The 27,886-nt window shown below is 37.2% G+C and overlaps 1 protein-coding gene across 2 annotated transcripts in view; it reads right to left on the bottom strand.

The window, feature by feature from the left end:
* Window positions 1-27,886, bottom strand: part of HOMER1 (homer scaffold protein 1) — an 84,006-nt gene that overhangs the window by 7,884 nt on the left and 48,236 nt on the right. For both annotated transcript variants that reach the window (XM_035309781.1, XM_035309780.1), the window contains exons 6-7: window positions 14,642-14,798; window positions 1,063-1,173 (exon numbers count right to left, since the gene is read on the bottom strand). In XM_035309781.1, coding sequence (XP_035165672.1) covers window positions 1,063-1,173; window positions 14,642-14,798 — 268 coding nt within the window. The remainder of the gene's footprint in view (window positions 1-1,062; window positions 1,174-14,641; window positions 14,799-27,886) is intronic.

Here is a 27,886-nt window from a genome sequence, read left to right as displayed (position 1 = left end):
GCAGCAGGGCTGAGCATCAAAAAATTGCCAGCCTTGACCACTGATTTCTATAAAAAACTTAAAGTTAACAAATCTTTCTCCCTACAGGGGCATATTTACCTTCCAGAACTCCTCTTGGAAAGGTATCTCTGCATTCAGCAACTCAGCATAATTTGAAAGAGCAAGGGCACCAAAATGGGAATCATTACCAACCTAAAGCTAATCTCAGGTCTGAGGGAGCTTGAGGAAGTCTTTCCTCCATTTTGGGAGGATGTTCTGTTTACTCCTAGGAGCATTTCTCCTGCATTCTCCTCAGAAACAGCTAACAACAACACAGCTGGAGACCCTGCAGGACACACTGGCTCTCCAAATGTACATACCAGTGTGTGCTTTGTCTGTGCCCATGCAGGGCTCAAGGGATCTGGTCTTAAACAAGGCAAGCAAACCATCATACACGGCCCCCTCCACCTCCTTCTTCCCATCCATGAAGGGGCAATCCCCAGTCATTCTGTGACACAAATCTGTTTTCCTCCAGGACCCATGCCAGTGCAGGTGTTATCCTAATTCTTTGTATTTTCCTGTTGCTGGCCGAGCCCAAGGCAGATGGCACAATAAATATCATCCAAATTACAGGCTGGGGGTCTGGCACGCGTTGAAGGAGAGGGCTTATCTTAGGGATCATAAAAGTCAGCTATATTAACATAGACTGAAAAACAGATATGTTTCTTGCTCCAAACCCCTCTCTCCTGAAAAAGGAAAGCATGCTTATGACTGCTTCCCTTCGTAGTGTGGACAGCATCAGTGTGGTGATTGCTCTAAAGAAACCACATGTGCCTCAATGCAGACTTACTTTTGCAAAGAGTAAAAGCAAAGATGAAAAAATGATATTTTTTGTTTTTCTGATACCTAGGTTTATACTGGACAGATGTAGAAGGAAAAATATTAATCATTTCAAATAAGCTGAAAAATTAATTTTTTACATCGTTAGGAAATACCATGACATTTACTAGCCATTGCAAGATTAATATTGAATGCCTTTAGAAAAGATGTAACAAAAAAGCCAAAATAAACATTAGCAAATACCTCTTCTTTTTTCTTCAGCGTAGATTCTAATTCCTGTATTGTCTGGTTTAATTCTGTTTTATGTGTGTGGACTGCATTGGCTTGACTGCTCACACATTCTAGCTCAGTCACCTGTTGAAATAAGTGGTGGCAACACACAGAGAATTAATCGCAACAATTTCAAGGTACCATTGTTTCTTGGAATAAATAGCTGAATTTGAAATATACCCTTAGTTCTGGGTGACTTATGTTGATTAAAATGGTGAAGCTGTTCTTATGAAGTCTGCATACAATTCCTTAACAAGTTGTTTTGCAGAAAATGGCTGCTGTGACTTCCAATATTTACTGTAATATCTTGGAAACAATAAACTTAATATATTGCAGACTGAAAAGAACATTAATTAAAAGTTATACTTACTAATTATTGAAAATTTTACAGAAGCTGAATTACCATTTCAGAAACAGTAACATCTAGATGATTAAACACAGATCTAAGTAACCTCTCCATCTGACATTTTTAATGCTGCACCATCTTAATCAACTAAGCCACAATGCTCACCCCCTTCCTAGCACGCCAATTAACATTTCACAGCCTCAATTTCTGACTCCACATCAGAAGATACTCAGCTACCAATGTACAGCTGCCAGCTTCTTACTTCCCGTAGTCTCAGACTTCATCTCTCAGTCACAAAACTAACAACTAATGGCACAATTTGGATTTGTACAGTTCCTCTTTATTAGCAGGCAGCAAACATTTTCTGTCTGCCCTTGGATAAGATAAGATACCTGGCAATAGTATGCCCTTTTCATTTTTTTTTTTTTTAATTGATGAGATGTTAATATCCTAACATTCACAGAAAAAAATGGTTGTCATAAATGGCTTATGCATTAAAGAAATAAAATTTCATGCAGCTACAGTCTACACAGGAAGACTTTGATCATGTACCTCTCAAATTACGGCGCAGTTTCAGAGAACTCTCACACTGCATGTCTACATGGATTTTTGCACTAAAACCTTTTTGTTTAAGAATAAACTGTAAAAAAAAAAAAAGTACAATTTAAAAACCAATACCTCATTTTTTCCCAGTCTGTCTGTCAATCTTAGTATACAGTGTTTGACAGAGCTGCATCATCTACCTACAGAAAAAATCTGCCCCAAAAAGTAGTTTGAACATAGCATGTTTCTGTGCTACCCAATTTGCCAAGGAACACACTCTAGGTCTCAAATTAAATTCCTTAGAGAAGTAGCCCCTAGAGAGAGGGCATGTATTCTCCAGGACCTTTTTCTTTCTTAGATGAAAATCTTGAGGAATCAAGGGTGGTGCCCTCCACCACCAATATCGTCTAGCCAGAGAAGCTATTGTGATGCCAGTAATTTAAGACACTGAATGGTTTGTAGGCTTAAAAAGCAGATTACTGAATGCAGGGAGAAGTTGAGGGAAAGCCAAGACTGAAATACAAGAAAATTAAAACAAAATCCCTCTCAGCTTTTCTTTCTGAGTCACAGGGCATGAAATTCCCTTGTGTTCCCCTGTGGCCTGAACAGCGAGGAGTAGTCCTGTTTCTCCTCCTGGAAAGCTGTCATTTGACATTTTTGCACACCAGGTTAATAAATGTAGAGACACTAAAATTACAGCAATTCTTTGGAGGGAAACGGGGAATGAGGGAAGAGAAGGTAGCTTGACAGGACCCCCCAAGAACTATCTTATTTACTGGAAGTGCCTCAGAAGAAACATCTGTGCTCATGGCACAAAGTAACAGCAGTTTTTTTCAGTTGTATACATTACTGTGCATTTTGATTGCAGTCTTAGATCTTTTCCTCAATTTGTCAAAACTGCACAAAAATATATCTATTTAGATTTTTTTTTTTGTAACAATTGTAACAAGCTAACAATTGTTACTGTTACGGTATTCACCACAATTACTACACAGAAAAAAAACAACCAGTATTGCAACACACCAGCTGGGATAAAGCTAAGTCTAAACAGTGCCTGAACTAACACGTTGTTCTACATTACACTGTGTAAACACATCAAGAATCACCAACTCGCAGAATAATTTAGGCTGGAAGGGGAGCTTGGTGCTCATTTGGTCCAGGCCCCTCATTCAAAACTGGGCCAATTCTGAAGTTGTATTTTGTTCCTCAGGGTCTTGGCCAGTCAGGAGCCATTCACCATTTCGTAGCATCACCACATTTTTATCCACATCAACCACCCTCACCCCTTCTGAATTTCAACCTAGTAAGCATTTCCAAACTTTTCTGTTGAACCAAGTCTTGAATTAGATGCAGAAGCTTCTGTGAACCCAGGGGTAGTGTTGATTTAGAAACCCACATTCAGACCCTTTTCCACCCATTTTAAAAGTCTGGAACTTTATACAATAACCTCCCAGAAGGTCAATCCCTCTCTTAAAGCTGTTGCACCCACTGGCTCTTACCAAGTACTGGTGCAGTGAATACTCATTTACACTGAGTGGTACAGCCTCAACAGGAGGGACAGGGAAAAAGTCAGTCCCCAGAACACCTTTCTCCTAGTGCTCTAGAAGCAAGCGTGCAGAGGTGTCTCTCCCTGTGACTAAGGAAGAGCTTGAACCCTACTGTTTTCCATGGGGTTTCCTTTGCACAGGCGCACACAGTGAGGATGCACGCATACTGTTAGTGCAAGTTTGGAGTCTGAGCGGGCTGGTGGATTGAGCTGGGGTGGGTGAAATGTTACCTTACTCTTGGCTGCAGGTATTACTACCAATGCCTCCTGCGAGAGACCCACTGGCTGCACAGCTTGCATGAACACTCCTCCGCGTGCTCTGGACATACTAACTTGAGACACCTATTGAAATTGCTTAAGCAAACACACTTGATTTTGCTTGAGCAGGGTAAAGCTTGCTCCACAAACTTTCTTGCCAACAGTCAACTGCTCTCAGAAGGGGCTGTGATACCTTGCTCTGGTCCAGCTTTCCTGTAGGCAAGTATCCATTTTTTACTGATTGTGCAAGAAAATAATGCATGGTTCAACTGTTTTGTTTACTGCTGAAAGCCCAGTAACTTGGGGAAAAAAATCAATGTAAAAACACGTTTGCTTTAATAATAGTCTTATTTAAATGTCCATTCCTATACAAATCTGAAAAGATGTCAAATATGCTCATGATGCTCTCTCTCTGAATGCACCTTTAAAAAAGAAAATCATATTACGAACCTTTCAAAAAATCCGTAGAGTAAGATGGAAAATGATGTGATATAAAGCATATGTAATTGAAAACAGAAGTAACAAAAGATAAAGCTCTAGGCAAAAACATGGATAACATTTACTTGCTCTATTTCCTTGTTTCAAATTGAATTTATTTTTCTAATGACCATTGGTCCAAAAAACATCAAAAATAACTGTTTATGCATTATGCACAGAAGGGGGCATAACATGAAGCTAAAATGCTTTAGTCTGACCCTCCCACATGCTATTTTCAGGGACATCTCCTCATTTATTTTTTCACATTTAAGAGCAAGGCTCAAGCAATCATTCAAGTCTTTGCACAGCAACACTAAATAATGTGTCTGTGATTAAAACTTGTTTCCAGTACAGAATTCTGACTGTATTCAGACTTCTGACGAAGACTGAAAAAACAGTCTTTGAACAGTAACTGACCAAACAAGGTTCGTCATCATAAGACTGCACTGACTTGCATATCTGGAAAAAGTCTGTACTGTGGCTTCATATTTGAGACTTAAAGGAATATTGTTCTTAGCCTCTACTTCTGTATTTTACATTTGTCATCCAGGTAAGGATTGCTTGTAGAGAAAAAAATTCTGAAAGGGCTTTTTATGGGCTTTTTATGAAAGTGACTATTTAATGGGCTATTTTTTCTCATATGGACATTATTATACTTAAATGCATACTTTAGTGAGAAATACATCAGTTGAAATAAGACAGAAAGGCAACTTGTTCTGACAGAGCCTAAAACTTCTCAGCATAGACCATTGAAGAGTTTTCTGGAAATTCTGATCTACGGTCAACAGCCTATAAATATAGGAGAATGCCAGGCAGAAGTTTTCATCATAGTGTGCAGCTGTTGCCAAGACAGGAGGAGTGAGGCCACATGACAGAAGGGGTAACAGATTTTATATAAGCTTAAGACAGTAATTGCACAGAGCTTCTCCAAGAAAACAAACCAAATCAAAGCATGAAGAAAACAAGTGTAGAGATTGTATCAAATCCTAACACAGACAACCGCTTCATGAGTGAAGACTTCAATTAGACAGAAGCAAAGAAGTGGGAATGACAGAAATATTTAAAGTGGTTGCCCTCCCAGAGCAATTACTAACAGCATGAATCTGAGCTACATTTGCTCGATGTTGATTATTTTTTTTCATACCACTTTCTTGAGATAGATTTGTATACTTCTAATCTCAATCAACAACTTTTTTTTCCTATCTTAAGAGTCAGTACCTACAAGTAATGAATTTCTTTTTAAACTTTGTACAGAAATTACTTTAGCTATTACAAAAATGCTGAGAAATATGGGTTAAAGTACATTTTCAGTGTTGCTTTAGTCTGTTTTATAGATATACCTGACTATCTCAACTTGTTGTTTCCTAAAGGTATTTTTGACACATATTTATTGTGGAACACAGTATTCAAGGTCTATGAACCCAGGCTACAGTGCAGAACTGAGACATTACTCATGCAAGACAGAATTAAGTATTACTTATGTATTTTTAGCAGTTTGAGTTACCTTGCTTAATGGATCACAACTGTGTTTGTGATATTATTCCATAAATAATTGAAGATGAACCTCCGTCAAATTAAAAGAGCCCTTTGCTTTCCACAGTAAGTAGAAAAATGATATTGTGTTGATCAGCATAACAAGGAATAACTGCCTAAAATTTCACATAACTTTTGCAGAAGAAGCTTCTCAGTTCTTCATGGTAGACAGTAAGATGGAAGACAGCATGTAAACAAGACAACCATAAAAAACAATCTAGTATAGCTTTCAAGAATAAAAACTCTGGGAAAAAACTTGGTTGTAATAAATGTGAAAATGCAGAAAACAAGGAAAATTGCTTTCCTAGGTTGCTGCTGAAAAAAAAAAAAAAAAAAAAAAAAAAAAAATGATATAATAAATTATAAAAATAAAAAAAAAAAAAAAATTTTTTTTATTTGATTGTTTTTAAAAAAAAAAAAAAAAAAAAAAAAAAAGTGCACCATCATATTATCACTTCTGACAGCAAATTAACTATTGTAGTCTTCCAAGATTTATCTATAGATAAAATGATAACCTGAGGGTAAGGGGAAGAATTTTGTGTATTACCAACAATACATTACTTTTTTAAACTTAGAAATCAATTAAAGATTTTGCTGAAAAGGACACATTTTACTCTGTGGGCACTGAAGCCTCAAGCCATGGAAATATCAAAATGTTTTCTACAGTTAGGTATTTGTGCAGAGATGAAAGAGGAATAATCCATCATCTGCTTGATTTTTGTGAAAAACAAAATAAAACTGAAGTAGGAATATTTGAAAATACAAGAAGTGTACTAAAATCGATAATCTGAGCTTCAGCCAAGCATTGCTATTTGCAACGGACAGTGTTAACACTAACTTCAGGGAATATCCCTTTGTCTGAAATTCAATTAGCAAGTTTTTGTTTTGTTTTGTTTTGTTTTGTTTTTTCTGCTATCTGACCAGTTCATAAAATACATGCAATAGCAAACACAATACAGATATGTCATCTTTTAATCCTGCGGACTTTTAAGCCCTGTAATTTCCTCGTTCTCCAATAGATTTTTAGAATTATAGGTTATATTTCATTCTACAAAGCTCTGACTACATAAAGATGCTGCAGTATGCCTCCACAAAGTGCGCTTTGTATAACCTGCAGATCTTAACGCTATTCCTTCTTTTTAGAAAGATGATGAAGATGGGGATGAGGGTCCTTAAGTGAAAACATTTTTTTTTTACTATCCCAGAGTGACAGCAGTTACTTTTTTATCACCCCACATTCAATGTAAGTGAATTTCCACAAAAAAAGATAAAGACTTTGTCTTGGGTCATAGGTGGAAATCTGCTCTAAAAGGGCAAGTAGAAGAAGATGATAAAGGATTTGCCTTCAGTTCACCATCCATTAAAAAAAAAAAAAAAAAAAAAGCCGGCTTCACATTCTGATTACAGGAAAGAAAACTACTATAACCTGATTCACCTGCTTTGTCTGAAAAAAAGCAGACTTTTCAGTAAATTCTAAGTACTAAACAAGGTTTGAATCTTAATAAAGGCTAGATGTGGACTATAAGTATTAGGAATCATGCCTAAAAAGGGACCTGGGAGTCTGTGGCATACACTTCTGTCCAAGGAAATGTTCGGACATTCTAAATTCAAGAGTGACAACAAATAAAATTTCAAAATCAGTATGAAATTTATGATAGCTGAAATGGATATTGGAGAAGCAAAAATGTACATCTGAGAGAAAAATACATATATCTTGAAATAAAATGCTCACATTTTTTCCTTTGGTTATCCCCTAATATGCAACAAAGGTGGTCAGGTCAAAAGGCTCTTCTCAAGGATTTTTAAAATACCACCATGGATTTCTTTTTATTAGAAACTAGTTCTACTGTTAGGGTAACAGACCTTAGGAAGGTAATTATAGCCTGCTCTAAAACATAAATTATTCTTTTAAGAAATAATTGCAATTTTAAAAATAAAAAGAAAAGTCACTGTTTTCCCACATACCTTCTAGAAACTTAACAGTTAGAACAATTAGCCTTTCCAACACAGACCTAAGACTGTGTTGTTTCTTAACTTAACATTCTCCAGAATGTTTGGTCAATATTTAACATTACTTAACATCACTTGGCCAAAAGCTACCTATGTATTTTTGCTTTATCAGGATTTTCAAGTGCAACAAAAATTTGCTTGCAATTCCAGATTCATAGAATGCATATGTAAAAATACAGATTTATTTGTCTGGTTTTTGTTCACTTAGGATTGGTCCAACTGCACACACATTTGTTTCAATTAAATGCATTAAAAATGCTAGCAAAATGATAGTCCCACTGTTTCAATTAAATTGCCAAATGAACCATATTTACCCTGCAAAATGCTTATTTATTTTCTTCATAAACAAATGGTACCACGTAACTACTGAGCCGGATGCTAATTACAATAATTTAAGAAGGAAGTTATACTCAATTAGCCTTTTTCTTTAATCAAGCAATCTAAGTTTAAATATAAGTTCATATTTTTCTGGAGGGACAGGAGGGACAGTCTTGAAGACTGTATAATAAGAGATAGACATCACATAAAAAAAGATGCATTGCCAATAATTTTTTTTTTTTTTGATTAAATCTCTTCTTCTTACCACTCTGTCTGTTACCTTATTTCATATATTTCCACTTTTAGAAAATTTCTTTCCTCACTCAAGTAAGTTATTCACAGTAGTCTCATATTGGCGATAATAAATTCTTCAATGAGCACTGACTTCTCAGCAAATCAAAAATCCACAGTATGGGCTCTGATTCAGCAAGCAATTGCACATCTGCACATTTGAAACTGAGTCTTGGCTATTCAATTATTAATGCAGGTGGTGGAAATGTGGAGGAGACTGCTAAGGGTCTGCAAAGATTTTCTATAGACATTTTTAGGATAATCTGAGCAGATGACTTTACATGGGGCCTCATACATCCTGTGGACTTCACCAACTGCATTTAGACATTTGTTTTCTTTCATTAGCATAGAAATGGCATGGTAAAATGATCATGGTTTTATTTCTGTATGCTCATGCATTTTTTTAAATATCCACTTCAAAATTTCTTTTTACAGTAGTGAAATCAAGATCCATTATTTGTCAGGTGTTCTTGATGACTGCCTAAGATGTCTTCATACTTATTTTATTCATCGGATGAAAGAACCAGAACATAATAAGCTAATTGTATCTAATTTCCTAAGAAATCTTGGTAAAATAACAACCTAGAATTCAAGAGTTTACCTCTCTGTTCTTTTAGAAATACCCAAGAGCTGGATCACTTGCTTTCATCTTGTCATTGCAGGTTTCTTTTCCTGCAGATAAATGATCTTCAAGGACTGCAGCTCTTTTATTATGCACTGGTGTTATTACTCTGAGCTATTGCCCAGTGTCATAGGATGATTTACTTTAGCAGTTAGCATGCAAGAAAAAAATGTATAATTGTAATTTTTTACATGACAAAGATGAAACTTCGGGATATGTTCCATAATTTATATCACCACTCAATCATTTCCTTTCTGTGATACCAGGATTGATATTAGTACCACTATTTTATTTGTCTGAAGTAGCTACTTTAGTTGGTGTTTTTTTCTGTTACTGAGCTGTTCTAAACTCATGAATCCATTTTGACTTCAAATGTTACGCAGGGTGTGTAGGAGTTCTCCCCAACCCAGTTTAAGGGAAATCCTTGTTAAGCTGCTTCTGAGCAGATTAGAGGACAGAAGGCTCAGAGCTCTAAGTTAAGCTCTTGACTGGGCATCGTGTCTTCTCAAAATTATCTCTTTGAATTTTAAAAGGAAAAATCCATTCAAAAATTTAGTCAACTTTTGCAAAATATGTCTGATGAAATATCAGCGTACAGTATTTCTGACTTAAGCTCAAAATATAACAGAAGAGAGCACAAAACTTTAATTTATGGAGAACTTTGCACTCAGACACACTGAATTTGTATTCCATTTCTTCTCAGCTCTAAGCATTACTAATGCAGAGAATAAATGGAACAAAGAAAACAAAAGCCTCAGAGAAAGCAAATAAATGCAGGTTAATGTGAGAAACTAAATTGTCAGATGAGGAAATCTTAATCGGGAAAAAAAAAAAAAAAGTAATAAATTTACTAATTTTTTAATACAATCACAAATCAAAGAGGGGGCATCATAGCTTTGTTTCTATTATTTTAAAAGTGTAATCTGTGATACTCAGAACAACTATTTCAGTGAAATTTGAAAACAATTATAGAACAAAAAATGATGGGTTTAAAAGGATTTAAAACACCTGCAAAATCCAAGTTTACAATATGTATTGTATGAGGGTAGGAAGGATCTGCAGAAGGATCTGGACAGGCGAGGTCAATGGGCTGCTCCCAGCTGCGTGGCATTCAACAGGGCTAACCACTGGGTGCTGCACTTGGGGCATAACGACCCCTTGTAGTGTACAGGCTTGGGGAAGGTGGCTGGAAAGTTACCTTGCAGAAAAGAACCTGGGGGTGCTGGTCTACAGCCAGCTGTACGTGAGCTAGCTGTGGCCCAGCTGGACAAGAAGGCCATCGGCCTCCTGGCCTACACCAGAAATGTTGTGGCCAGCAGGCCTAGAGAAGGGATTGTCCCCTTGGACACAGCACTGGTGAGACCGTATCTTGAGCACCTTGAGCCTTCAGGTTTGGGACTCTTACTACAAGAAAGATATTGAGCTGGTGGAAGACATTAAGGGAAGAACAATGAAGCTGGTAAAGAGCCCAGAAATAAGGAGTTATGAGGAGTGGGTGAGGGAACTGGGGCTGTTCAGTCTGAAGAAAAGGAGGCTGAGGGGAGACCTCATCACTCTCTACAACTACTTGAAAGGAGGTTGAAGCGAGGTGGGTGTTGGTCACTCTTCTTGGGTGACAAGTGATAAGATGTGAGGCAACAGCCTTCAGTTGCACCAAGGGAGGTTTACAGTGGATATCAGGAAGTACTTATTCTCATGAAGGGTGGACAATCATTGTAACGGGCTACCCAGGGAAGTGGAAGTGGTGGAGTTAGCATCCCTGGAGGCATTTGAGATGTGTGGATGTGGCATTTAGGGACATGGTTTGGTGATGGGACTCACTATGTCAGGTTGATGGTTGGACTTGGTGATCTTGAAGGTCTTTTCCAACCTAGATGCTATGATTCTATGAGCCAAAGGACCTATTTTATCACAGTGAATAAGAATAAAGAAAAGTATACATGTAAGATATGATATAAAATCAAAGGATATTTATAAATAAAACATGACAAAGTTCAAACTGTGGAGAAAGGTACCATAGAAAGTCACCTAATAAATAATATTAGCAGTAAAAAAACATTCCTTTATTTTTAAATAGCGGCAATTATTTAAGTAAGACTATTCATAAAGCTATTTATATAAAAAGGAAGCTAAAAACAGAAATAAGATAACATTTCCTAATCGCTATGCATTACTTCCCCACCACTACCACACTTGACAGAGGGTATGAGTCTGCAGATAGATGACTCAGGCACCAAAACTTGTGCATATATTTAAAGCACGTAAGGAGTGAATACCACAATTGCATTATATATAAACCACATAATATGTTATTAAATTGCTCTAAACTGAACAGCTAGTGGTGGAAGTACAATTCTTCATTTTGAAAGCTGGTCTATTTTGTACAATATGATCTTATAAGTGTGTGTATCCCTCTAATGAATACAGACTTACACACATTCTACTTCTCCAGTGGGCAAGATGCTGTGACAGCCAACTACATTGTGACTACACATGCAAAATATTTTCCAAACTTTTGTTTATCCTTGAAGTATTTTTTTTCTGTGAGTATTTTTAAATATCATCTATCAACCCTTTCTCAACACAGTTTCTTTTGGATTAAAACGCGTTTTTCTTCTGAACTGGCATCATCCACAAGTTGCAGTACGGCAAATTCTGAATAGATATTAGGAAAACCAATTTGACAAGAAGGGTGGTCAAGCATTGGAACAGGTTGTCCAGTGATGCTGTGGGTTCTCTATTTTTCTGGATTTGACTCACTGTCCTGAGTAACCTGATCCAACCCTGGAGCTGGATCTGATTTCAAAGTTGGACATACTTTCAGTGGGGAGTTGGGCAAGATAAGCTCCAAAGTTCCCCTCTGTGCTAAATTATTCTGTGATTCTGTGAACTAAAGATGTAGTTCATCACATGTCTAGAGGATTACCTAGATGATTATCCTATGGAGAAGAACAAACACTTACAGAAATAAATTAACTCAGTACGTTAGTCAGTTTTCTCAGACTTGCTCACCCATTCATGTTTCTGTGTCTATATGAATCATCTATATAAAAAAAGAGGACCATCCAAAACATGATGTGTAACTTCTACATAATCTCAGGAGAAATGGATTGCAATTTAGGGAGCATTTTTGGATCAGTTGCAGCTGGTGCTTACACTGAGCTTAACAGATAAACCTAACAGAATGATTACATGATAGTCTCTTAACACTGCTTGCTATCAAACATACCATAGCCAGCAGGCTCCACATTCACCTTTTCAAAAGCACAGTTTCTGTCTGTGTAACAGAGAAATATCTGAATTACAGTTTCTTTTTGGAATGGGGACCTACTTCAAATTGAAAAATCAGTGCCCAGCACGCAGGTCAGAATAGCTCTTGTATTGTGTTGTATGGGTAACAGATAAACTGATTTTTAACATCCTCTGCACACTTTTGCCTAGACAGTTTGATTTACTGTGTTAGCCAAGTCTTTATTTTTCTCAAAGCAATTCCAATAGAGGGCAGTATTCTTGAGCTGTAGTAATTTACGGGCATGCCCATTGAGACAGGCAGAGAGGTTTGTGAGATATTAGTAAGCCCCAAGGTCCTGGATTACATAAAGATTTAATACAAGCACGTAAAAGGTGATTGTAATAGAATATTGTAGATGATCCCACGATATAACATTCTGTATTTCCTCGGAAATACAAAATAATTGCAGGAAAATTGCTGGGTTTGCTTGGTATCAGGTGCAAGCAAAGTAACATAACAAAAAAATTCTATATTCAGCAATTATGTTTGCCAATAACAAATTGCCAATAACAGGATAGGGCTAAGAGTAACAGTAATATCTAGAAAAAGGGATCTTCTATCACCATGCCATCCCCATTTTTTCTGTTTGGGTCTCCCCACAGTGGGCAGGCAAATAATTCAGTTTCTGTTTTTCTTCATTACTTTTTTTTTGTCTCTCTCACCTTGCAATTTAAGTTTTGAATACATTTTATTAAGAAGAATGCTACCTCATATTCACTGTAAAACCTAACTTGTAGTGAAATCCACCTTATATTCTGCAGTATCAAAATTTTATCAAATCTGACTATTATCTTTCATCCACAAACCTGGAAAACACGTTAGAACTTCCACCCTTCCAAGGGAGATGCTTAAATGAGACAAGAAAGTGAAAACATCTCTGTACAAACATGCGTGACAAGCTTGCTCCTGAATAGAAAAGTTTCGAAGCAATGCAGTGTTGTCAGCAACCATCAATTTCTTCAATTGAAAGCACTTTGCAAAAAGCACCAGTTTTAATTACATTTCATGCCTTTCATCCAGACAGGTATCACACATGCAGTTAGAGTCCATTGGAAATTGTCACTCCTCCCTATTAAACTCATTTGGCTACAGTTTCAAGATCCTTGTTTCAAATCAGTCTAGGTACAGGACTGCCCCAACAACCTGACATTTCCCCAGATTTCTCAAGTCATGGGAGTTCTTCCTACTCTTCCAGGGCTGGATGAAAGTTAGGTGCAACCTGCTGAATTTCTCATCCTCAGATCAGTATGATGTTTGCTCCTGTGATAGCCTTCAGTTGGACAGATCCAGTGCAGGTCTGAAAGAACCCTTGCAATTTGCAGGATTTGGCTGTTATTTCCGTACCTTATTTTGTATAAGAGACTACAGTCTATAAAATCAAATTTAAAAATCTGCTGTGTTTGCTATTTAACTTTTCCTGTCTGACAGCTTATTCATGAAAGTGGTCTTCATCCACAGAAGTATATAGGTCTTCTGGTTTTTTTTTGTTGTTTTTTTTGTTTAGTTTTCTTAACTAAGTTCATCTGATATTAAAAAAAAATCTAAAAAAAACTCCACCAAATACATCTTTTCTACATACATGTGCTAGACTTGCCTTCATTTTGAACAAAAATATGCCCTAAGCTACAATGACAAATTCACATGGATAAACATGAATAAATTATACCGATATATTAAGTGCTATATGTGAAAAGAGAAATTGTATACTCTTTATTCCTCTCTCAAAGACTGTTACTCCTATCCCAATTGTGTTCTAATTTCTGATTTGCCAAATGACTTCTGCAAATGTTATAGTGAATGGAACAAGACCCTGCCCATCCTGCATGAATGCAGGAGCAGATCATTATTTGTATATAATGAGCTTGGTCCTACACACGGTTTTCTTTGGGTGCAAGACCAAAAGGAAGCTGCTAGTCCTTGGCAACACTGGAAGCTACAACAGAGTTCCTTTTACTTACAGATCTGATGTCAAGGTTCTATGGGCTTAGAGGCAAGAGGCAGTCACATGTAATGTTATGGTGAAAGTCCTGAAACAGATATGATGCAGCTGGCATAAAACAAGGAGTGAAAGCTGGCAAAGGTGGCCTAAGGTTTACAGCATAGATAACTCTGGCTACAGTAAAAATCTCTGCAAAAAAGGAACTGCTACAAAAGAATTCCATGAGAAACTCTGTGTGCTTTAAAATGATCTTCAATGTCTGTCTCAAAGATTTACCTAAAGCCCCAACAATAAGCTTATTTGTTCCACTTCAAAATGAGTGAATACAATCACCAGTACTTCCATCTCAATGACCCTGGCTGTTTGCCTCGACTTACCCGCTTATGAAGACGTTCTGCTTCCTCCTGATATGCAGCAAGCTGTTGTTTCCATTGTTTTACATTGGCAGTGGACTCCAGCAGGGCTGCTGTGAGCTTAGCATTATTACCCTTGAGCGTGGCCAGTTCTGCCTCCCAGTGCTTGCTGATTGTCGAACTGCAGAGATAAAATAAGAATGGTCAGAGACTTCAAACCTCTAGGACTTAATATTCAAATGAGAATACAAGTGTGCAAATCATCAAAACTTCAAATTCATAAAGTACCCATCAACAGAATTTTTAATATAGATATATCATTACTAGAAAACAACCTCTACCTTCCTAGTTCAAGAGGTTATTTTCTTTAAATAAAATGGTACAGATGATGAAATCCAACCAACTCCAGGGGAGAACTCACTGCAGCCTTTCAGTCCTTAATGGGGGCTTATAAAAAAGGTGGAGAGTGACTTTTTACAAGGACAGATAGTGATAGGACAAAGGGTAATGGTTTTAAACTAAAAGGGGTAAGACTTAGATGTTGGTAGGAAATTCTTCACTCAGAGAGTGGTGAGGCACTGCAACAGGTTACCCAGAGAAGTTGTGAATGCCCCATCCCTCGAGGAGTTGAAGACATCAAGTGGATAGAGTCCTGGGCAACCTGATCTAGTGTGAGGCATCCCTGCTCATGGCAGGGGGATTGGAACTAGATGATCTTTAAGGTCCCTTCAAACTCAAACCATTCTGGGATTCTAGGAAAAGCAACAGCATGTAATTCTAGAATATGCACATGATTAGTCATCATTTTAATATATATGTATTATGTATAAGTGCTTTTTCAATGTATTACTTAATGTAAGACATTGCAGGGAAAGATTTGTCACCAACATGATTAAGAGAGCTAATGTAGTGCTTTGGAACTACAGATTAGTTGCCCTAATGTAAGCCTTCTATGCCTGAAATATGCTTCTTCTTATTATTATTAAATACCATACTTAATTTGGACTTAAAAAATCAAAGATCTTAAATTTCAACAACATAATACTGTTAGTAATACTTCAGTAATATCAGCAAAGAAGCTAAAGATCAAGAAGCATAGATATGTTATTCCTTTATTGCAAATAGGATTGTGATGTTGGGATTTATTGACGTAGCCATGGAGGAACAATCCTTGCCTACAATTTAGATATTATCTGCATTAATACAGGATTTTAATTTTCAAAGGTAATTAGTCAGCCTTCATCCATAGACCCTGTCCTTATACTTAGAATGCAAAGGAAAAACATCTCAGATATATCAGGTGAATGTATTTGTAAGCAAACAGGTCATTATCATTTACTTTTATTAAGACAACCTCATGTGAGTTGCACACCTACATGAAAAATACATATGGAAAATAATTGATTTTTGTCTAATTAACTTACTAGTAAAGGCATCAATGACAACTAATGATCAGTAACTCTAACCAAAATGACTTTGCATATAAGTTGTGAATTATGAATAATTATTGTAATCTATTTCTAATAATTAATATAATTTAATATCATAGAATCATAGAATGGCTTGGGTTGGAAGGGACCATATGTTTAATTATAGTTTACTGATATTTTGTATATAAGCTCATAGGCTTATTTGAACTTTGCACATATGAATCATTCTGCCACCATTTCACCCACCAAGTTTATTTTTCTCACTTCTTGCATATGCACAGCCTGTTCCACAAATGCACATTTCAAAAACATTATGATTCCTATAAAGACTCGTTAGGTGTTCAAAGTCAACCAGTCACTAAGTGCCACTCATTATCAATTCAGATCACATCTACAGTTTCACTAAAATGGGATGTCTGATTCTTCCTGCATTTTCTTCCAAATATACTGCTTCTTCCCTTGAACAGGAATACAAGTTCTTCCAGAAGAGAAATACAGGTTCTTTCAAATTGCTCTAGCATTTCATGATCTATTCTGCTAATTAGAAGTTCACCACTGGAAATTTTAAATCTTCAGTGACTAAACTAATATAATGATAATCCTACTTCATTAGGGAACACTGACTCACATATTAAAGAAAATGAGAACAAATTTATGTAACAATATCTATACTTCTGTTTCTCTGAACAGATTTACTTTTCATCTATAGTAGCACAGCAGATCAACAAATTCTGTAAAAATCATGCGAAAAATTCTAGTTCGTTATCATAATCACATTTCCTCCTGGATGTTCTGATCTTGCAAACAAATGTCCACACCAAGTTCATGCAAGTGAGTGGTCCTATTTAGTAGCCCTGCTACAGCAGGACTAGAAGTTAACTGTGTGTGTGACACTTACTCACATTTACAAAATGCATCTTACTACTTGTCTTTTCTCATGGAAGAGATATACACATAAGATCCTATATTCATGTAGCCCAGCAGATTACAAGCTAATTATCTGGGATGGTTACAGGAAGGAAACTGTTTGATCGCTTCATATCATAACTGATAATGCAAAAAGGGTAGCGAATGGATTTTTTTCAATGCATTTTTAATACAATAGTACAAGGCAAAATTATAAGCAATGAAAAGCCCAGAATACAGAGTCCTAGCCAATGCTGAGTAACCACGAGTGGGATGTCTCACCTGCACCTTTGCCCATTGCCCTTACCACCCTGACAAGAAAACAGGTAGGAGCTCTTCAGTTATTTCTTGTACACTGGAACATCAGCGGTAAATACAAATCCTGTATTTGCTGTAACTACTATAGCTACCCTGGTTCAAAAGCTGGAAGGTCTCTTTGGAGCTTGTTATTTTAAATCCACCACTTTCAACAGGACTACACTTATTCCCTGATGAAAGTGATCCAAATTACAATGCAACTTCTGCCAGGACACCCTTCAGAGTTACACTGCAGAGCAAAGAGCTGAGCTGTATGTATAAACACGATGACACAGGCATGCACACGTTTGCAGCTTAAGAATTCAACCTACATAAGTATGTTGTTTTGTTTTATTCTGAAAGGCAGGCATCCTTTTGCTGGCACTGTCACAATTTAAATACTAATTTCTTCAGACTCGTTACAATTAACATCCTGGCACACTTTAAGTTTTAATTTGGTCTTTCAAAAAAGATACATTTTTCATACTTCTTCTTGCTTCCTTCTCATCATGAAAAGCTCCACTGAACTTTTAAAAGTATCATAACAGAAAATGAAGCCTTGTCACTTCCTTGTAAAAATTCTGAATATTTGAACACAGATGACAAACTGCTTTACAAACATAGCTGCACAAGTGTTTCTACAGCAGTGGAGGATAAGCCCCATGCAAGAGCAAAACATAGGTCTGTTATGGTTAACAGCAAAATACAAGTTTTATTGTCTCCACTGAACATGGTATACAAAAAAAATCTTCTGTAACACAGGTTTAGGTCACACTGATTGTTTGTAAAATTATCTCTACAGTGATGACTGTTCATGGGATCATAAGCACTTCTTAGCAAGTAAAAGCTCAAAAACTTCCCAGAACCTCTGATCCTTGGTGTTGGCCGCAGTATGTGGTATGTGGGTAATGTTAGACTTGTTCACTGCCAGAATGGTGCATGGTGTCCACCTTCAAGGCAAAGGATTCAAAGTCAGATATTTAACTTCTATAGTACACAATAATTTAATCACTACCACAACACACTCCTAGAGCAAACCACCGACTGGTATCTTATGGCACAACTGTGACACCCCAAGACTGAAGTAGGATTCAGTGATTTTCAATACTTTTAGGCATTCTGACCAAGTAACATTGACCTGATCTCCATTCTCACTAGGTATTAGCTACAACTCTAGTAAGTGACTGAGGAATAGCTTTGCTATCTGTCCATCTGTGACCTGAATAGAATGCGAGAGGCTATAAATGCATGATTATCTTTCTCTGCGAAGTAGGTCACTTACGGAAAATTAATCCTAAAATCTCCAGTCCCCATGTTTAAGCAGTTGGAGAAGACTTGCAAATACAGGTGCAGGGAGCCCACATTAATGAGTTGCATTCCAAATTAAGTTACTTCAAAAGATCCCTTCACAAAACAAAGAAACAAAAGCAGTCCAAGTTAAAAGATGTTTTCTGCTTTTGGAATCAGTGTTGCTTATTCATTGCTTGCTGCATTGCAGGCAATATCAACACTATAAAATATGGTTTAAGCTTTAGTTTAGATTTATAGAAATAAAGGGTGTGCAGAATTATGCTTTATTAATATTCTATGTTTTTAATTCTGGAATTGTTGCTTAAAAATGAATTAATTTAACAGTTGGATTTCTTTACTGTAGTCATGGTTTCAAACTACAGCTGCTCAAAGGCAAGTAAATTCTTTTCTTCAAGTGTCACTGGTCTGCACTGCAGATATATGGTGAGCAGTACTGTCTTGGGGTGGCAGAAATGAGAAATTTGGTTGAATGGAGACTGAAATACTTTCACTATAAAATTTGACATCTGGTATAGTAACTAACTCCATAAGACTTGACAAATATGAATGGAGCAGAGTCCCTGTAGCTGCTGTTCAGATTATAAATAGTGGCATGTGCTGGAAGCAGACCAAGTGCCTGGTGAAATGAGCATTACCAATCAGTGGGAGAGGTACGTCAACCAGCTGGTAGCAACACATTAGCTGCACTGGCAGCAAAGGTTGATCCTTTCTGACAGCCTTTCTTGTGAGCTGCACAGAGCAGGTCTTCAAGCTCAAGGAAGCAAAGGGTTCTTGTAAATGATTTGGTTCCCTTATAGTAGTGTCAGGGAGTTCTAGTGAATTCAATCAGCGTCACTTCTCTTTGGAAGCATAAGGCAAGTGTTTGGACTTACATAAGGCTTTAGGCTGAATTTGGGAAGGAATTCTGCCTGAAGTCCTTATGCAATCCTTCACATGAAATAAAGCCATGTAAGTGTTCTTCTACAGGGGCCTGAGAACGGTTAATGCTCCTGGCTGCAATAATGGAACCTATATGTGATGCTGTTAGAATAAGATGGCAAGCTTTAAAGGGTGCTTTAAGATAACTTCACAAGCTTCAGGATGATGCTGAGATCCCAGGGAAGAAGGCTGAGAACTCTGCAATGGGCTATGCTTGCAATTGCTTTCATTGGAACATGACTGCCTTGTTAGAGGCCAATGATGACACTGCTGGCACACAGGATGACTGCAGCATTCCTCAAAGTATTCCTAAAAGTTCACAAGAAGCCTTCTCTTTCATTCTCACTGAGAATTAGCCTTAGGCTCCTTACTTCACATCCTGATTTAGAAAAACAAACAAACAAAAAACAAACAAACAAACAACAACAACAACAAAAAACACTTCTGGTAGTTCAGGAATTTAACCCCTTTTCAGAGATTTCAAAGAGTGTCTACTGTGGCCATCTATTAAAAGTTAATTCCACTTCCTTCTTCTATGATAGAAAGGATTTAAACATTATGGTTTTAGTTTGTCTTGCTGCTAGTCCAAAGCACCATATGTCCTAGGGCATGAAATTCAAATTCTGTAGTCTCTCTTCCTCTCTCTTAAATATTCAAAACAAATTTGGATGCAGAAAAGGGTTTTGTCATGTATTTAATTATACCTAGCTAGCAGTCCTAGAATGAGTGGGAAGCTGAAGAAAGAGCTGAGGACCAATCAGGTCCTATCTCACCATTCTAGGAATAGGCAAGAAAGAAAGGTCTTGAGCTGTTTTGCCATTTTTGCCTTAATACAAAGCTGTCTGCTTGTACAGGCCCAATAGATTCAACCCCTGAAAAGACTCTGAACTTGTTTGCATGAAGGACACAGTCATCTGCTGCATAGTTAAGTAATTAGAGTGAAAAACAGCAAAAGAAGGAAAGCTATGGACACAGTGACAGCTTTTGTGGAAAGGAAGCCCAAGAAATAAGACAAAACGAAATGACTTCTTCGTGGCTATTGCTTATTGTGTTTTTATCTGTAGTTAAGACAAACTGGACACGTGCAAAAGGAAGTTTTATTTCAAAAAGTGGAATTTATTTCAAAAAATGGTAAGTCCTCTCAAAATTATAATCAAGAGATAATTACCAGGAAATTGCTTTGAGTTAAATATTTTCAGTGAGGCCAGTGAAAAACTAATTAATATTCAATTAGATTCTTTTCTTAATTAGAGTATTCAAAAGAATTTCTAGCAAAGGAGAATAGGTACCCTGGGGAGAGAAGTAGGAATGTTAACTGAGCATGAAAGATCTGTTCTTCCCTTTGGGACAAGGAATATCGACATGATCTCAATGGAGTTACATCAGCACAAAACCAGTGAAACATAGTTGTGAATCATCTCTTTAGACTGGAATAATGTGCACAGTTTAAATGACAATTTGATAGTAGCAAAAAAGATTAGGGAGGCTCATGAAGCACATCATATCTGAAGTGCTTAATAAAGTGATTAATAACACACCTCCATGAAAGTGAGAAAGGCTACGGAATGGCTGAAATCAGCAGGTGAGAGCGTAACTTTTTAGAGAGTCTATCATTTTTTGCAAAGGTTAAAGGTTTATCCCACTCCAGGATGTATCTTCTGTTGTTGCTTTTTATTTTTGTTTTTGTTTCTATTTTTTGTTTACACCTCTTTGCTCAACTCAGAGCTACAATATGCTTGAACTCCTAATTATTATCTCAGTGTAGAAGACTGAAATGTAGAAGCTTTTCCTGCAAATTTGGAATGAAGGGTGCTTATGGAGTGATGAGTGATTTTTCTTTCAAGGTGTTTCAAATATGACCTTTCATTTGCATTTAACCTTTGAGTTTGACCGTGCTCTCAGGTTTTGAATTGTCCAAAGTACACATACAGCTTGTGGACAGAAGTGCTGATTTTTCAGCGTTGTTATAGGCAGTTCTGTTATTAGGCATCTCATTATGTTTTATCAGTCACTGGGGCAGGGTCAAAATCTTTGCAGAAGGAACCTTCTGCAAAGAAGCTGACCAAAGAAACCTCTCAGTAATGGTACAGACCCCTTCCACTATGTGGCAGACGGCTATGCAATGCAAATCAGTGGCTATATCCTATTTATCTCTACCACCTAAATTTACATTCTGTATTTCATAATACTGTCTTAATTCATCACAGAACCTACAGAAACCACCATAGCACAGACCTTTCAATATGGAAGCTTAACCCTGAGGAATAAATGACAAATTAAATTCTTTTTAAAGGACGGAAAATTATATATAAGTATTTTGCACAGTATCCCAGCATTGTACTCTTCCAAAAGGTAATAAAGCTTGAAACAAAAATGCCCAGGTATGGTGGTATTCACTGCTTACTGGAACACTAAGAGTCAATAGTAGTAGAAGAGTTCTTGAAAGCCAATCCACGGGATGCAGACAATAGGACATTAACACAAAACAAATGCTTCAGCTATGATCCTTATCAATCAGGGATTTAGATCACAGTCCTGACCCAACTTAAAGTGGTGTTAAAAAAGTCACCCTTCTCCACAGAAGCAATGAAAGAAGTTTCCAAGCTTCTTGTATTGTCTGCTATTTACATAGCTGACATTTAAACTGTTTCTCATTAAACTATTATCAACTTAATGCATGTCTTTTGTATACTGTAACACAACACAAAAGACTTGTATTTAATCTAATTTATCACAGCAGCACCAAGAAAATCCCTGATTCCCCTGAAGAGGTTCAGCTTTTATTTTAATTTTATTCTTTTAATGAGATCTAATTTTTGTCTTAGTCATTTGGTTTTATACAATAAAGGGACACTAGGTTATCTCTTCATGAAGGCCATATAACATAAAACAAAATCAATAATTTTTCTTTTTAAACTTTCAGCTCCTTGCAAGAGCAAGCATAGCCAATTAATTCCTACCTTTTTGCACTAACCATTAAATCCTTGCAGACCTACAATTTTAGCATACTCTGAAAAATTAAAATAAAGATTTGTCCTTGCTTTTTTATTGATAATACTTATTAGTGTCAGTAAAAGCATTTTATTCTCACACTTGTGAGACCTTGCAGACCTAAAATTTCATTGCGTCCTCTGGAAAAGTAAAAAAAAAAAAAAAAAGATTTGCCCTCATTCCTTTTCTGAAATTGCTTATCAGTATCACTAGAACTGATACTTTATTCTCACACTTGTAATGTAACTGATATTTTTCAAAACTGATAACCAGTCTTTTTTTTTTTTTTTAGTATATTAAATTACTATAGAAGATGAGGCATAATTCCATGCTGTTGCTATGGTGCTGAACACTTCAAATATTCCAACAAAATGAAAATTTCAAAAGTAACCTAGGTTATTTAGGAACTTATGTCTCATTTTCTAAAATGACCAGGTATTTGGCTGTGAAGAAAGTTAAACTGACTTGGGCTCCTATGGCACTTAATCAGTTTTAAAAAGTAATTAGATGATGTGGTTATCAGCAAGTGAGGTAACAGGACATGATGACCCTGACTCTAAACTTATTTGAATTCTGACTCTGAACTTATCTGAATTACGGCCGCTTTCATTCTGGAACTCATTTGTACGCACAAGAATTTAAAGCAGTTTAACTGTAAATTAATTATTTGAATTAGTACAGATTAATTTTCCAGAGTCCCCTAGGTAGAAAAAGGCCAGTTTCTTTAAAGAATCCTACCTATAACAACAATTTATGTGTACATTGATATGATCTGTTCTCTGTCAGTAATGTAAGAAAAGGTAAGAGACTATGTGACAGCCCTGCGGTTCTCTTACTCATTTACTGAACGCTATCCTGGCTTTAAGGGCTTATCTGAACTGTGTTCTCAATTACATCTCTGTGAGTTTGAGAAACTCGCGTACTTTCACCATGGCCATGTTGTGACCGTGTGGAGAAGGAACAGCTCTTTTCCCAGTGATCACAGCTCCACCACTAAGTAAAATAGGGCCTAAAGGCCCAGTGCTTCTGAAGGCCATACAAATTTGCAGTCTCCCCAGACATCTCTGATCCATACCAGTTGGCCCAATCCTGAGCACAGTTTGGATCATAAGATACGCACATAGGCAGGGTTAGTGCCCTTGCATCTATGGAGTCTTCCAAAATCACCCTACCAGGCTTTATGCAGCCCTCCCCTGCCCAAGTGAAGCACTTCTGGCCGCGCATGCACGTCCTTGCTGTTGTGCAAGGAGAAGCCACGTCGGGGGTGGCAATATAACCCTTAAATAATTGCAGATATGTGGAACAGGAAAAGGACCCTACACAAAAATAGGGCCATGGGCCACAGGGACACTGTGTTGGCCCATGCTGTAACACATGGATGTGGTTCAGGCCTTCTGTATCCAGGCCTGTTTTATTTAGCCATGTAGACATGGCCAATACAAGGCTGCCGCAGCTACAGGTTGGTTCTGTGCAGATCAGCAGAGATGGACAGATTTGCAAGGACAGAGTGAAGACAGATAGAGCTACCCCGGAGTGGGCTGAGGAACGGCAGCCAGGCTGCAGCACATATTGCAGCGAGGTGGTAAAGGGACTCTCTCCCAGTCTTCTAAATCCAACGCACACCACACGCCAGGGTTGGAAATTCTTTGCAAAAGTTTCTGCCATGTGTCTGGGCACTATCACAGCTTAAACTAGAGTGTGTTGCACATCTCCTGATGAGAGCAGCCATTACGAGTGGTATAATGTGAAAGATATGCGTGAATTTATTTTAGATTTTATTGAAACTTTCTGTCAGTGATACCACAGGATATCTCAGTCTCTAAGACCCTTAATACTGGTTTCTGTTCTCACTATCATAACAATCTGAATCTAGCAGAACAACCATTGCAGATGCAGGGCCTTACAACTCCACTACAGGAACAGAAAGACACCCTATAGAATGACAGAAATATTTATATTTAATTAGGTAGTGGGAAAAAGTTTCTGAATGGTGACTATTTGGCGTCCTCCCAGCTAGTACATTAGGTTATGTTCCAGTATCAAATAATAATAACTACTGGTGGAATTCATGTTTGAATTACAATTGTCAATTTGCTTATCCTGGGAAATACGGCAACATGAATTAATCGCATAGTTGGAATCAGAGATGAACTGTCAGTTTACAGGTTGACAACAATGTCATTTTATTCCATTAAGGGAACAGAAGCTATGTGAAAGCATGGCAAATTTAATTAAGCTTCATTTATCTCCTGTGATAGCCGTACAATTACTCAGAGGCAATAGCCTAAGTATACAGCCCAAACTAAATAACCTGTGGAGCTGTCAGAATTATTTTGAAGAACAAGCAGTAAGTCCACACCAACTATGTGACCACAATAAACCACATATTGACTGTACAGATTTGAATGAAACAACTTGCTAGTGTGTTGCAGCGCTTCTCTGTGGATACTGCCATTCACGTCATTTTCAATCACAGCTTTTTAAAGAGAATCAAAGTACTAAATTTGTCTTGTTTAAACCAATTCTGAATCCATAAAAAGAATACATTTCTTTGCACTAGGTTGATTCTAGAGTCAAATTTACTAAAGAGAGACTGAATTGATGAAAAAAGATAAATTTTGATACATGAAAGTCTCTGATACTGGCACTCTTTATATGGCATACAGGTGAAAACTTGGAAGAAACAGACCCTATATAAGTTTTTTTCTTTCCCCTATTTTAAAAAATTAACAGTTTTTCTTTAAGAAAAAAAAAAAAAAAAAGCCATCTTCCTTAATTCATTGGTCATTGCTAGTTCCTTTTCATTCAGCCTAGACTTGCTGGATCTAAATGATTTTGTTTCCTTCAGCCTCTTTTCCAAATAATGCACAGGTCAGATGATTTGGCTCACAACTCAGCTTAAAGTTAGAAAGAAAAAAAAAATATGGAGACCAGTTCTTCCCTCAACACTTCTTTCGACTGAACTACCAGTTTTAAAAAGAATATAAAGTTTTTGTCCCTGCTCCTATCCCCCTCAATTTATACAACTCATCACAAACCCAAGAGGGATGCAAAGAATAAGAAGCAGCATGTGACTTTTGCTAGTTGTGATTTCAGAGACAGCAAACTTTCACCAGGCTATGCCTACGTGTCACAACAGTGTTGGAGCACATTTATTGTCTAACATTGTGAGCTCTATTTTACCTTAATTGATAAGGCCTCTGGAATAGGAATAGGGTAGGGCAAGCAACAGGATGTGAAGATGTTTAAAAGCAAGCAAGATGTTTAAAAACTACTGGGAGGCTTTCCTGAGCCTCCCACTGCTCTGAATGAATGTTAGCCCAGCACAGATGAAACGAAGTGAATGTGAAAGTCGCAGTCACACGCAGTGATTGGATCACAATTTGAGCACATAGCAAGCTATTTTAGTGATCCTCTTAAAATTCAGGCCAACTTAATAGGAATGTAAAGCCTACATGAAAAAGCATTTGGTCTAAGACAACAAACCCGTATTTCATTTCTATGCTTATTCTCACTATAGAGAGGAAAAAAATATATCTATATTTTTTTCCCAGCAAATGAAAGAGTCAGATAACTTACTACTAGCATGAAGCACAATCCAGTTGGTGTATGTGTGTGTGTTTTGTTTTACTTTGTATGGGCCTTGCTGTTTAAATAAAATGACTTTGTAATTTCCTGTGTGGTTGCAGCTTCCCAGAAGAATGGTTTCCAAAGTTCTAAGTTGAGTTTTGAAGCTAAACCCTTTGCATTTCATGAGAAGACAGAACGCCATTACACTGAAGTGCCACAAAATAAAAATTGTAAAGGCAACAACACTACAATCATCACAATGGATGGACCACTAATAATGTTTTATTATTGCATACTTGAGAAAACAGAGTCCTAGACATTTGAGGCATTTTATTTCATCACTTTCACCCAGCTCCAGCTTCCTTCATTTGCCATGTGGCTTAAAAGACGATAAAGAGAAACCCTCATATTCTACATGATTACTGATTTGTGTCCACCCAACTCATAACTGACAAAACTCTGTCAAACAAAAAAAAAAAAGTCTCTTTTATGCTTCCCTAAAGCATAAACTGTTGAAAAATTACAGGTGATGTTGATCTCCATTTAACTGTATTCCCCATTCTATTCTTCAAGATCAAGAAGAGATTGTATCAAGTACTTCATCTTTTTGACATATAAAATATTCCATTGCCATGTTTATGTGCGCCTACCCCTAAACTCTGCCACATCTGCAGGAAGAAGGTTGATGCCATTGAACTTCTGCAAAGGGTATGCCTAACAAAATACAACAGAAAACAATCAATGTGACAACAATCCCAACACAACTATTTTCAGTAACACAACTGATGCATGTGGAGCCTCAACAATGCAGGGTAGCAGGGTAGTTTTACCTCCATAGAAAACACGACATACAACTCTGAATTATAATGTTGGCAGGAGGTACAACCTTAGGCTGGACCCGGTAAACAGAGCTTAGTGGATGAAATCCATCTTCTCTGGGTTTAGATGTTTGAAAGCGAATACAAGTATCCTCAGACAGCAATTCATCAGACCAATCATAGGTGACTATCTAGGGTGAAACTCAGGCACTACAGAAGGCCCTAGTGTCACACAAATGAGACAGAATTTGCTGATTTAACCCAGTGAACACAGGCCACAGAATGTTCCAGAAGAATTACTACCTTAACCAGGTTTATTTGCAAAGCCTACCTTTAAGTAAGGGAAAAATCTTCTGCAATCCTAATTCATCTGACAAAAATGTCATGCTCCAAAGAGTATGATACTAATACGTCAGTGCAGATCTTCAGGATTTAGACTCAAAAACAAGCTTCTTACTTTATGTGAAAATCCTGGCCACTGGTCCTATATCTCTTGCAAGAATGCAGTGACCACTCAAAGCATACACAGCTTATGAAAGTCAGTCAGCTCTACTTCACATAAATTCTGTACAAAAATTACTTTCATGAAAGCTATTTTTTGCTTAAGAGTTGAAACAATTCAACTCTTGAACTGAATTGATTCAATTCAATTGAATTGAATTGAGTGGCATGCTAAATAGGCATGCTATGTATTTTTAATATAGAAAGTCCTTTAAACTGCTTTTCTTTGCTTTGTCAAACTTTAGTTATTAAATACAAGTTCTTTCAAGAAGTGGGCAGAGGTAACCCATTTGGCAGGATCCTATAAGTAAACACGAAAAGACCATCAAATGGCTTTATCAAGTTCACCGTGATTTCTCTGCACCACACAGACTACCCTGTGTTGGCTCTGAACTGAAGAACAGCACAGTCACTGCCTAAGCTGGGCTCCACATGTGCCTGGAAGTAAAAAATAATCTAGGCAAGAGAAGTGTTCACTCAGCTCTGTTCAAGCCTGTTTGCTCTGTGACCTCTGGAGGAGTCCACAC

The sequence above is a fragment of the Oxyura jamaicensis genome, chromosome Z, assembly GCF_011077185.1.
Source record: "Oxyura jamaicensis isolate SHBP4307 breed ruddy duck chromosome Z, BPBGC_Ojam_1.0, whole genome shotgun sequence".
NCBI classification, from domain to species: Eukaryota; Metazoa; Chordata; class Aves; order Anseriformes; family Anatidae; genus Oxyura; species Oxyura jamaicensis.
The sequence above is the reverse complement of the archived record's forward strand: the minus strand, read 5'-3'. Positions and strand labels throughout refer to the sequence as shown.